The following is a 12,134-nucleotide window of genomic DNA, read 5'->3' as shown; positions in this document are numbered from 1 at the left end:
GCCTCGCTCTGCCTCGTGACGGAAACGTGGGGTGGCTGGCAGCCGCTGAGAACAACCCCTGCAGTCACTTGCCCGCGTCCCTGGTAGCCTGGTGGGCAGAGAGGTTGGGGCTGTGTCCTTGGGGACAGCATCTGGAGAGGCAGGGGAGGTGATTTGTGTCATCGCTGGTGACAGTTTCTAAGGCAGTCGCCGAACCTGGCTGGGGACAGACCTTTGAGATGGGTAAGAAAACCTGTGAGCTCACAAACACCCTTCCTGCCTTCATGTCTGTTCCCAGGGGAGCCTCTGTCACCAGAATGTGGGCCCAGCCCGTCTGATGGCTGCCTTTACCCTGGCTTCAGTTCTCCCGCACGGCTGAGCGACACCCGGATGGACCTCTCACGATGGAGGGCGGGTGGGGAGAGAGGAGAGGATGGTGAGCGAGGGCCGCAGCCCTGCCCCTTGCTGGCCATTTAACCTCAGTGTGTTTGTTTTAATCTGCACAATGGCCACAGTGCTGTTACCGCCAAGGATTCTGTGAGGCCCAAAAGAATAACTGTTTTTCTACAGGCACTGGCACACAGAGGGCCTTGCCCATGGGTGGGTGGCTCTTTGAATGCTGGTTGGAGGGTTCCATCAGCCCAGGCTGTCCCAGGGCCATCTGCCCTCTGCCAGCTTTGCTCCTCTGGCCGGCTTTCATCTGCCTCACTCACGACTGTAGTGGTGCAGAAAATGAAGTACCCGGAGCGACAGCTTCCTCCACCTCCTTTGCCCACCTGCCTGCGGGAGGCTCCACAAGGCAGGAGCTGGGCTCGCCCCCGGCTTCCCCTCTAGAGATGCACAGATGCTTCGCCCACAGACGGACGCCGTGTGGCTTGTGCATTGCAGCGTGTCCTCCAGGGAAGGTGCTGAGGGCCTTCCTCGAATGCACACGGGCCCTCCCTCTCTCAAGTAGGCCTTGAATGGTCCTCCCCAACCCAAGCCTTAAAAGGCGACAGCTGATATTCAAAGGCAAGGTTTGGGGTGAGGCCGTGGCATACAGCGTGGCTGGGGAGCCCGTTCCTGAGTACCGCAGGGATTGTTCCTGCCCCGGCTTCCGTCCTGCCTCGCCTCCCTGTGTATTGGCTATGGTGGCAGTGGAAGGGGGTGCTCTGCATTTATTTCCGTCCTTCTAGCAGTGAACTTTGCCACCCACTTTGAGCCCAAGCTGTGAGATGCGTCCTTGTGCAGGGGTGAGGGCTTGCAGGACTGAATACACAACCGGCCTGGGCCTGGGGTAGCTCCTGCCCCTCCGCCCCCAGGTGCAGTGAGCTCCCAACGGGGCCTGTGGGAACAGGGGGTGGTTGGATTGGCTCAGTTACTGATTCAATGAAAGACTTGCTGGGCCCCAGTAGGTCAGGTGTGGAGCGTCAGGAGGGCTGAGGAAGCCCAGTGTGGGGAGGGGCCAGGCTCATCCGCTGCCACTCACAGTCACTGGAAATGTAGCCACGGAGCTGCATCGAGTACTCGAGCGCCTGCGAGAGTCCAGATCACAGACCAAGCGGGGATCCTGGTGGGTGGGAGGTGGCCCGTGAACTGAGTCCTGCAGGCAGAGGGGTGGCTTATTGGAGTAGGACCGTGAGCTAAAACAAAGCTTCGTTGTATTAGATTTTGGTGGGAATTTCTTTGGCTGTGGTTTCAGAAGGCAAATGACAAACTCCGGGTCACCCTCCATGTACCTGGAACCTTTGCACCTTGGCTCCAAGGACTGGAAGAGCCAGGGCTGGGCTGGAAGCACTCAGGTCTCCGGGTCACAGCCTTGGGTGGGGGGAGAGGGGCTTCTGGTCTGGAGGCAGGAGCTGGGTGCTCCCGTCAGGTGGGGGCGGGAAGATTCTGGTGAAGGCCGGGGTCCCGTCCCTGGACCTCTGGAATGCGTCCCCAGCATTTACCAAAGGGCTGGAGAAGTGGGGGCCTTGTCCTGGCACATCCCTCTGAAATGCACCTTGTGGAGGCAGAAGGCAGAACGCTGGGGGATGCTCCCTACGCTGCCCAGTTCACACTCACAGATGCCCTGCAGGTGGGGCCCACCCCATTTTGTAGACTGAGGCCTGGGCAGGTGACCTCACTGTGGCCCCAGCCGCCTGCGTCCCTCGTGGACCCTCGTGGTCTGCGACTCTCCGGTCAGGGTGGCGGGAGCCTCCCCTCCCCTCTAACCTGCCCCCTCCTGTACAGCGAGCATGACCTGGGGGAGGACATCTACGACTGCGTCCCGTGTGAGGATGGAGGGGACGACATCTATGAGGACATCATCAAGGTGGAGGTGCAGCAGCCCATGGTGAGCCCTGCCCCGCTCCTCCCTCCCCTCCCTCCCCACCCCTCCCTTCCCTTCCCTCGAAGAGCAGCCTGGCCCTTGCTTCACACAATACCGAACCGTCCTTCCCAGTCCCCATGTGGGGCTCCTCTGAGGAGCATCCTTGGAAACCCTCGCTGCCTCCTGGTCCACTCTGTGCCCTTCCTCTCTATGGAGATGTTCTCAGGTGCCCCAGAGGTGACACCACCACTGTCATGACCCCCGCCTGTGTTGCCATGGGATTCTCCTTCCAAGGGTTTGCAGGACCCTCAGTCCTTCCTGCCCAGGGAGCCTTAAGATAGTAACTTGGCACATGATGTAACAGCACGTATCATTTCCCCCTTTTGTGTGGAGAATGATGAGACCGATATTGGCCCAATTAGCCAGCTGTGCATCTTTTATGTTTGGAGGATGTTTATTTCCAAGCAGGCACTGGCGAATAATCTCTCGGACGCCAGTTTGCTCTGCGTGGGTTTATTTCCAGCAGCTGCTGTGTGGAAGGTGGGGATCCAGCGGGGCTGGAATGAGGAGACAGGGACCTGGTGGTGGGGCAGGTCACAGGCCCTCGGACCCCCAGGCTCCCGAGAGTGGGTGAGATGCCACTTGCCAACCGTGGAGGCTTTTGATGCCATTGGCTTCCCCCGAAGAGAAGTGGGAAATTTCTCAAAAAGCTGATTGCAGTGTTTTCCTTTAGTGTGGGAGTAACCAGCTGGTGGTGGAGAGGCAGAAAGCTGGGGAAACAAATCCCTAAAGAGGGCTTGCCCTCTCTGCTGGCATCCTGCTGGGAGAGACAGGCAGGTGCACGGCTGGGGGTCTCACAGCCCCCAAACTGACTCTTAAGAGCAGGTTTCTCTGCTTGTCCTTGAAGGGTCTCGAGCTGAGTTTTGTTCCCTGCCGTTACTGGGGGGTCTCCCCTCAGGGATGATGGCCCTTTGTGGAGGCAGCAGGACCTCCAGTTTGCCTTCCCGGGGAGCCTGGCTGGGTAGCTGTTAGGGCTGGAAGGCTGAGCCGTAGCTCTGCTGCTGGGGGCTCCCCTCGCCTTCCCAGAGCTGGCCTGAGAGGTCCCGAGGTGGCCGGTGAGCCGTCTGGACTTGGGAATGAGCTCTGACTGGTCAAGGCCAGTTCACTCCCCAAGTTGCTTGAAAGCTGGGCATCCCGTGGGTAAACTTCAGCAGGTGGGTGCGTTGTCTGTGAGGTTGTGTGGGCAATCCTGGCCCTGGATCATGCAGGCCCTCTCTCTCGAGACCCCCATCCGTGCCTGGTGAGAGTGGGTGCTCCATGGAGCCTGCTGCTGTCCCTGGTTCTGAAGAAACCAGGTTTGAGAAAACGCACGTGAAAGGACATGGAGTGTCCACAGAACCTGCCAGGCTGGGGAATAGCGCCCTGCACAGCGTCCTCATGCCCAGCACTGGTCCCGCTGGTCTCGAGCTGTCCAGTCCATCCAGGCAGGGGCTGGGGGCAAGGGGCAGTTCCTGCTTCCTGCCAGGGTTCTCTGAGATAAAACAGCTGCTTCCATGTCCTTCCCTGTCATGTCTGGAGCTCTCTGAACAGCCCCAGGAGAAGGTCATAGAGATGGTGACTTCCCCAAAGGAAGATGAAGCCAGAGGATGGCAGGTGCCATTTCCAGAGCCTGGGTAGGGGGGCTGCTGTGGGAGCTCTGGCCCATGAGCCATCGCCCTGCCCAGCTGGGCAGCCCAGGGAGCTGTGATGTGGCTTTGGGTCTGTTAGCTGGTTGTGGGGTGGTGTTCCTGATGTCTCAGGCCCAGCTTGTCAGGACAGCGTGGGCCCTGCTAACTGGCGCTGTTTCTGGTTCTTTCTCCACGCTTGCAGATTAGATACATGCAGGTGAGTGGCCTGGAAGGGGAGGTTGGGGACGTCCTGCCTGCGCCATCTTCTTGACCTTTCAGGGAGGTCTCAGACCTCTCTGAGAAAACTCAGGACCCTGCCCCCAGGGAGACATGGTCAGGCACACATGACTTCGGGCATCACAGACCCTCGGCACCCCCGTGGTCCTGTACCACCAGCCCCATCTTGCACGTTGCCTTAGAGATCTGCAGCCTGGCAGACCCAAGGGGACCCTTGGAGATTTCTTGGAGGATGATGGTCTTAGGGCCGACACGAGCGCTGTGGGTCACAGCACCATTTCTCCAGAGCCTTCTGACAGATGGGGTTCACCCAGCCTAGACAGAACCTTAAAGACAGTGTCGGGAAAATCCACCACTGCCCCACAGTGACCCCACCTGTCACCTCACCCTGGACCACTGGCCAGGCAATCTCTGAACAGTCCTGTCCCGGCCACATTCCACCAGAGGTGGGGGCAGGCCCTGCTCTGGAGGAGGCCCCAGGGACCCTGCCAGCGGCGGTGGGTCATCTCAGGCCCCCTGGCTAGAAACCAGTGGACACTCAGGGGAAGAGTCCAGCCTGCAGGTGGCTGGTACTGAGATGTGCAGTGGTGGATGTGGCCTGCATGGAGCCGAGCACACAGTCTGCCATATAGGGAGGACTTAATGCACGCAGTAGGTGCTTTAGCAAGTCACTCCTGTTCCTGTGCTAGAGGAGGTAGCTTCTGAGGCCCTCGCCCCAGTCTGGTGAAGAATTGAGATTCAGAATCAGAGGAGTAGGAGCCTGGGATTCTAGAAGCCCCTGCCTCCAAGCCTTCCTTGGCACTGTCCCCATGTCATATCACCTCCCCGTGCATCAGTTTCTTCATCTGCAAAATGGATGGGAAGGGGTTGGCCCTCTCTGTCACCCATCTGGCTGCAGCACTGCACACTCAGTGACCTCGTGGCCAAACCCGAGGAGGTGTCCTCTTTTGCAGAGGTGTCCGGGTGTCATGGTGCAAACGTGCAGGTGGCAGGTGGCCAGGCCCATGGGATCCTGCTGACGCCCCCTTCCCTCCTCTAGAAAATGGGCATGACTGAGGATGACAAGAGGAACTGCTGCCTGCTGGAGATCCAGGAGACCGAGGCCAAGTACTACCGCACCCTGGAGGACATTGAGAAGGTGAGGGCAGGCGGCGGCCTCCGGAAAATGGCAGCAGCCACTGTGGTCACTACAGGGCCACCCGTCTCCTGGGAGTGCATTCCGGAGGCAGGGCCATAGGGCCTCTCTGACAGGGGAAGGAGACTTGGTGGCCCTCCCAGCTCTGCCTCCAGGTACCCCCTACCCAAAAGGAGGGTGCCCTCTCCTTTCCTCTGCAGCCCCTGAAGTCCCAGCCTGCACCTGTCCCCGCTCCTCCTCTGAGCTTAATTGGGGTGGGATTACGGCTTCAGCCCCTGAACCTTGCTCTCAGGCAGGCACTGAGCTAGCTCCTCGCATATTCCCCCCCACCCCACAGCCTCTCCACACTCAGCCTCCCCCTCTGTAAAATGGAACAAAGCTCCCATGGGGGCTGGGAGTGTCCTGCACAAGGCATGGTTGGGCCTAGTGACCAGAGCTGGAGACTCCAAGCTCCTTGCCCAGCTGTTCCACCCTTGTGCATCTGAGTCCTCTCTCCCGCTGGCCTGCTGAGCTCCTAGAAGGCTGAGGATTGGCCTTCACCCCCCCTCCCCCACTTGGGCCTCCTGTAGGCGCCTGGTCGGCCTGGCCCTGGGACGTTGCCCCAGCACTTCTGAGTCTTCGTTACCAACTGCCAGTGTTTACTGGGGAGAAAAGCCAGCATTGTTTTTAAGCTGGAGTCTCATTTCTATCCTCTGGTTATGGCGTGGGGTCCAGGGTGGCCGTGGTGCCCTCAGCCAGGAGACCTGGGCTGCCCCCTTGGGCCCAGGCTGGCCTTGCTCCAGCCGGGCCCCCTCCTGCTGCCCCACCCTCTGGTCCTTGGCCAGCGGCCTTTCTGCATGGACATCTGTACACCCTGGCCCAGGTCCTTCCAGCTCTCTCGAAGCCCTGCCCATGCCCTGGCTTCTGAGAATCCTGGCTCTGAGGTCGGCCTCTGCTGGGGTCCTGCCGGCCTCTGTATCCCTCCACAGCTGAGTGCTGCCACAGAAAGCAGGAGGGCTCCTGGGGTCTGTCTCCACCTGGCCTGGGGCTGCCACTGGGTGTGTTTGCTCGGACGATGCTCTCTGTGCCACGTGGTGGCCAAGGAGCGGTGCAGCAGCTGGGCCCAGAGGATGCCTGCAGAGCTGCTGGCTGCCCTGACCAGGAGCCACTCGGGGAGCAGGAGAGGAGAGGGTGGCAGGGCCTCCCCGGGCCTCCAGAGCCGGGTCGGCAGCCTCACACGTCACTTCACATCCCACCTGAGGCTGGAGCAGGAGGAGTCTCGTCCACAGCCTGCCCCGCTGCCGCCACACTCCTCAGGGTGGAGAGCATCCCTTTGGATGATAGTTTTGGGGTCATGCTCAGGAGCGCAAGCTCAGTGTTTGAGTGCTGGGTGGGGACCATGGCCCTGTCCACCCAGAGAGTCCCCGCAGGTGATGCCCCTGCCTCCTGAGTCTCAGCCCCTCACCGCAAGCCACAACCCCAACGCCCACCTCAGGGCAGCCATAGCACCCAAGTCCACCCTGTGTGTGAGTGGCCACCACAGGACTCTGCCCCCATCACGATGGGAGCATTAGAATCTTACCCCCCGCACCTCCCTGCCCTGCACTCACCCCCAAAGAATGGAGCCCGATGTGGCCAGAACACAGGTGCACCTCAGTAAGCATGGAGCACCCCAGTGCCTGCCTCGGAGCTGCCCTCAGGACCCTCCCCTGGCAGCTGTGACCTTGAGATGGGGGGCGACAGCAGCAGCAGGGTGGCAGTGGTGGACTTCTATCTTCCAGAACTACATGAGCCCCCTGCGGTTGGTGCTGAGCCCGGCGGACATGGCGGCTGTCTTCATTAACCTGGAGGTAAGGGTCCCTGTCCTCCTCGCTCATGCCAAGCTGTGGGCCCTAACTTGGCACTGGCCACACATGTCCTGCTGTCCTCAGGGCCTTAGAGAGCTGCACCCCTGTGGCTCCGTGGTGGCTCGTGCTGGCCAGAAGGAGGAGCCCCCACCGCTGTCTCCAGGGTCTTTGGATTTAGGAGCCAGGGTAGCAGGTTTCTGGGCTCCGCTTGTCTGCGGGTGAGGGCGGCACTGACGTGCGTGGCTGGAGGCACGGGTGACCCTGAGAATATAAATGAAGTTTTTGTCAGCGGCCAGAGAGAAACGTGTCCCTCCACCCCTTTGAGCAGACCCCCTCGCCTGCCCTGCGGGTGTCTGAACGCAGTCATAGAAAGGCAGTTCCCCATGCAAAGAGTCACCTTGACGTGGTTAGCAGAGCAGGGCGCTGGCACCAGCCTCCGGCGGCAGTGCATGGGTGGGCTTCCTCTGGGGACATGCTGCTCCTGGCCCTTCCTCCTGGCCTGGCGGCCACAAGTGCCAGCAGTCCATGCAGTGGCTGTGTCCTGCCTCCCTGGGCGTCTCATTAGCTGCAAGGGTGGACTCTGGTGACGCTGACCTAGACGAGGCTGGCTTGGACCCCAGAGTTTCCTGTAGTCTGTGCCTCTGACCTAGAGTTCATCTGTCCTTGAACTGTGGCCAGGATGGAGGACCACAGACAGACAGAGGCCTTGGGCAGGGATGGGGGTCCCCGGGTGCGGCCTGAGCACAGGAGTACTGCGCTGTGCCGCCCCACTCTGTCTGCAGAGCCTGCCCCCAGTCGGCCGCTGCGTGTCGGATGGGCTGATGCGGGCTGTGGGCGGCTTCCCTCCCACACGTACTGGCTCCTCTGTGCGCCATCGCCAGAGAACCTTCTACCAATCATACCCTGGCATGCACAGAGATGTGGGGTGCAGGCCCAGCACCCGCGCCCCTCACCCCCTTGACAGGAACCACAGAACCACAAGGGTGCATTAAGGGTGGCGCTCCCATCTAGCCTTGGGTGAGCCTGGCCGGGCACTCACGGCTCGTTTTCAACCCAGGACCTGATTAAGGTGCATCACAGCTTCCTGAGGGCCATCGACGTGTCCATGATGGTGGGGGGCAGCACGCTGGCCAAGGTCTTTCTCGATTTCAAGGAAAGGTGAGTAGCTGCCGGCCCCTGGGGCTCCTTGGCGCCCCCCCACCCCCCGTCTGTGGGAGAGTTTACACAAGTGGGACTCTTGTGTAAGTGGGACTCTTGGGGTGTCCCGAGGAAGGGGCCGCCCCCTCTGGACCCCTGTTGAGGATGCCGCCTACCCCGAGCTGCAGCCTGGTTGATGGAGAGGGTGCAGAGCCTCCTGCCCTTTGGGAGCTCGGCAGGGGCAGGATTGGGGTTCTGTACGTTTCTAACTGGCTGTGAGGGGTGTGGCCATCCAAGTGGCTCGGCTGTCCCAGCGGAGATCTCGGGCTCCCACTTTTCCCTTCTGCGCCTTTGTGGCTGGTTCTTTAAAGTTAGGATGTGGACAAGGATGAAAGGAGGTGGCACGTGGAGCTTAAATGATGCCCAGGCTGTCAGAGGCTGGGGAGGTGGCGTTTCTGGGGCTTAGATGATGCCCAGGCTGCCGGAGGCAAGAGAGATGGCATTTCTGGAGCTTAGACGATGCCCAGGCTGTCGGAGGCTGGGGAGATGGCGTTTCCAGCTACGGAAGTCTCAAGAGAGCCCCATCAGGGGACGGTGCCAAGCTCTCTGTCCCTCGGGGATCCTTTGGAGGAGCCCGAAGGGGTCTATGCTAATGCTTCCTGAACTTGGCTGCTCACTAGAGCCACTGGGGAGCTTGTTACAAATACCATGTCTGGGGTCCACTCTTGGAAGGGTCTGCTGTGGGGCTGGGGAGGTATAGAAGACTCCACAGGTGATCTTACCACGTGGCCCTGGGCCCAGGCATTGGGCGCCCAGGTCCATCTCTCCCTCATCTCTAGGAGGGTCCCCTGCGTCATCCGCCAGGTGGTCGTCAGCACAGCTCGCACCCCTCCCTGTCCAGGCAGCCGGGGACAGGCCCAGGGCTGGGTTCTCAGGCATGTTGCCTGGGAAACCCTGCTGGTGCTTCCCCGTTGCTCCCTAGCTCCAGGAAAGGCGCTCCCCCCTTCCCTGTGGGGAGGGTCCCGGAGCCTGCTCTCCAGGGGCCATGGCTTGGAGGGTTCCCAGAGATGCGAGGGAGCAGGCAGTGCTTGTGGTCAGGTGGCAGAGGGGACCAGGAGAGCTGACGAGGCCCAGCAGGTGTGAGCACACTGGCCAGCCCCGGAGGGGTAAGAGTGGGCAGGGGTCGGGGGAGGACAGCTCCCTAACCTGCCCCCAGCCGATAGTGCCCGGCCAGCAGGTCGCACTGGCTGTCGGCCCAGTCCTCGGCAGGTGTGGGGTACAGCGGACCTTCTCAGCGCCTTGTTCATGCTGTCCCTTGGCCAGGAAGGGAGGGAGCCACGGATGAGGCGTGGTTTGCTTCGAGGCCCATTAAAGGCTGAAGCCCTGGAGCAGGAATGGCTGGCTGTGTGGTAGAGTGACAGGGTGGATAACCTGCCCTCTCCCAGGAGCCTTCCTCCGCAGTCAGGTTGCCCGGCGACACCCCTGGCCCTGTCCTACCAGCAGGACCTTGCAGGCGTGGTTCCCGCCGAGGAACAGCAGGCATCTCCGCCTTGCAGCGCCACTGCAGTGCAGGCAGCACATCCAGTCACAAGCCCGACCCAAGAGTTCTGTGGTCGGGCGGCTCTGTCCCTGGCAGCGAGGCGCGTGGCGAGACACGTCAGTTGGGGTCTATTTGGGGAAGAGGCTGTCAGCATTTCATCAGAGCTCATCACCAAATCATCGTGGTTCCATCCCAGCATCCAGCTTTTCTGCCCCTTTCCTCTCATTTTGGAGTCAGCCCCAAGGTCCTGGTTCTCGCTTGCTGGCTGAGTCCTGAAGTTTTATAAGGTTCCTGCTGTGTACAGCTCCTGAGCTCTGGACAGAGGACACCCAGTGAACAGAGCTACTGGCCTCTCGCTGGGTGGGATGGATGAGAACCAAGACAAGACAGAGGAGCTCCAGGGGGGCTGTGGTGTTGCTGGAGAGCCCAGGAGACCCATGAGGGCTGCACAGCTGAGGACGTGTCCCCCTGAGCACAGTCCTCCAGAGGCGGGGCAAGGCGGGTTGGGGAGCAGAAGCTCAGGGGAAGGTGAGAGGCACGAGCCCAGTAGGAAAGGGGTGGTTCTCCAAGGAAGGGCTGGAGGGTCCTGCAGGGGCTTCCAGGCCAAGGGAAGGATTTAGAATTTTTCTTTTTTTAAGCGAGAGCACGAGGAAGCTGCTGAAGGGCTTTGTGACAGGGTCCTGGCAGCTCGTTGGGGGTGAAGGGTGGAGTAGCATCCCGGTGTGGCATGACCAGCACTGAGTGGCAGGAGACAGTCACCTCCCTCTTTTTGAGGTTATACTTTCATGAATGCAGCCTTGGTCCTCAGACAAGGCAGGAGCTCCTCTTAGCCTTGCCCTCTGGGCCTAATAGGGGGCATCTCCCACCCAGAGGGACACTGGGCCTTGGGAAGGAGCTTGCATTCTGCAGCTGTGGACATAAGACAAAGCCATGTGGTTTTTCTCTGTGGCTGGGGCTGGCCAGGCTGGGTCTGGAGTCCAGCTCCTGGTGGCTTCCTTGAGTGGGGCAGTGAGTCATGCTGGGGGCAGCGGGGGCATATGGGGACGTAGGGGCAGGAGAGCTACAAAGGGAACGGCCTCAGGGAGCTGGCAGCCCTGCAGGAGGCTACGGACTGGCTTTCAAGAGGAGCTCTCTGTGGAGCTTTGCACAAACGCTTTTGGGAGGAATGCAGAACAGAACAAGACGAAGGCCACGCCCTCCTCCCCCGGGGCTGCGTGGATCTCCTAGCACGTTTGGAGATGAAGGATCCGAGACAGGCGAGCGCTTTGGTGCGCGGAGACCTCCGCTCAGAATCCTGGAACGAGTGAGGCTGTCCTCTGGATGGTTCCTACCCGAAGCCCAAGGCTGGGTGGTCCCGGGGTACGGCCTGCAGGGAGAGTCCCTGGCCATGGTCCACCTCAAAAACGCCAGTAGGGGTTGGCTTGGCCACCTCCTCTGGCAGGGCTGCCTTTGGGAAGCTCTGAAGTCAAGAAGCCTTAGCTCCCGCCCTGTCTAAGCCCCACTTCCCAGATGGGGAACGGAGGCCAGAGCTGGCAGCTCAGCCGTGCACCCGCTTGTTCCTGCATCCTTGGTCCGTACCTGAGCCCATGGCCTGTGGTCCTCAATCCGTGCTGGTCTGCCCCTGGGCATCTTGAGAGGTTGGGGCTGTGTGGACTGGAGGCGGAGGTGACACTGGGAGGAAAACGGGCAGAGGAGAGGCATCTCTGGAGGAGGCATTTGTGCGCCGTGTGGTGGGGTCAGAATTTGACGTACTCAGAAAGTTAAAAAACGTAACCCTCATACAAATACCCACGGAGCTCGGGCCACGGGTCTGTCAGCTCACGAACGAGGGAACCACACACCTTGTCAGCAGAGAGGGGAGGTCGGGCAGGATGCTGGACACAGCGGGCCGTGCCTCACAAGGTGACCACACGGGGACGTTTGGGGCTGTGTCCTCTATCAGGACAGAAATCATTTGCACCTGAACAAGTTTCTCCAGGGGAGGAGTCAGCTGGAGGGGCGGTGGGGAGGAGGAGGCTGCCCTGGGAGGTGCTCCAACCATACTAGGAATGCATGAAGTGTGTGTGCTTGTGTGTGTGTGTGCGCGTGCATGTGTGCCCGTGTGTGTTGTCTTATTTCCAAGTTTTGGCTCCTTTTTCTTAACAGTAGTAAATGTGGTTAGAATTAAGGCCTGTAAACTTTTGCCTCCTTAACTGACTTCCTCCAATAGGCTTGGAGTCACTGTCATTTTCTCTCCATTTTTCGGGGAAACGTTGGACTGTGCCCCCTGGGGACTCTGGCCCACGCTGCCTGGCATGTGGCAGGTGCTCAGAAGTCCTGTGGT

At 60.5% G+C, this 12,134-nt stretch overlaps 1 protein-coding gene across 5 annotated transcripts in view; it reads left to right on the top strand.

Annotated features, from left to right (window-relative positions):
• The window catches only part of VAV2 (vav guanine nucleotide exchange factor 2), a 219,956-nt gene that overhangs the window by 168,891 nt on the left and 38,931 nt on the right, over window positions 1-12,134 (top strand). For all 5 annotated transcript variants that reach the window (XR_009215276.1, XM_032165581.2, XM_032165579.2 and 2 more), the window contains exons 5-8: window positions 2,191-2,293; window positions 5,213-5,311; window positions 7,069-7,137; window positions 8,192-8,292. Coding sequence is in view for 4 of the 5 variants with exons in the window: in XM_032165581.2 (XP_032021472.1) it covers window positions 2,191-2,293; window positions 5,213-5,311; window positions 7,069-7,137; window positions 8,192-8,292 (372 nt within the window). In the remaining variant the exon portion in view is untranslated. The remainder of the gene's footprint in view (window positions 1-2,190; window positions 2,294-5,212; window positions 5,312-7,068; window positions 7,138-8,191; window positions 8,293-12,134) is intronic.

This window comes from Hylobates moloch, unplaced genomic scaffold (genome assembly GCF_009828535.3).
Source record: "Hylobates moloch isolate HMO894 unplaced genomic scaffold, HMol_V3 SCAFFOLD_10, whole genome shotgun sequence".
Taxonomy (NCBI): Eukaryota; Metazoa; Chordata; class Mammalia; order Primates; family Hylobatidae; genus Hylobates; species Hylobates moloch.
This window is presented reverse-complemented; position numbering and strand designations above follow the sequence as displayed.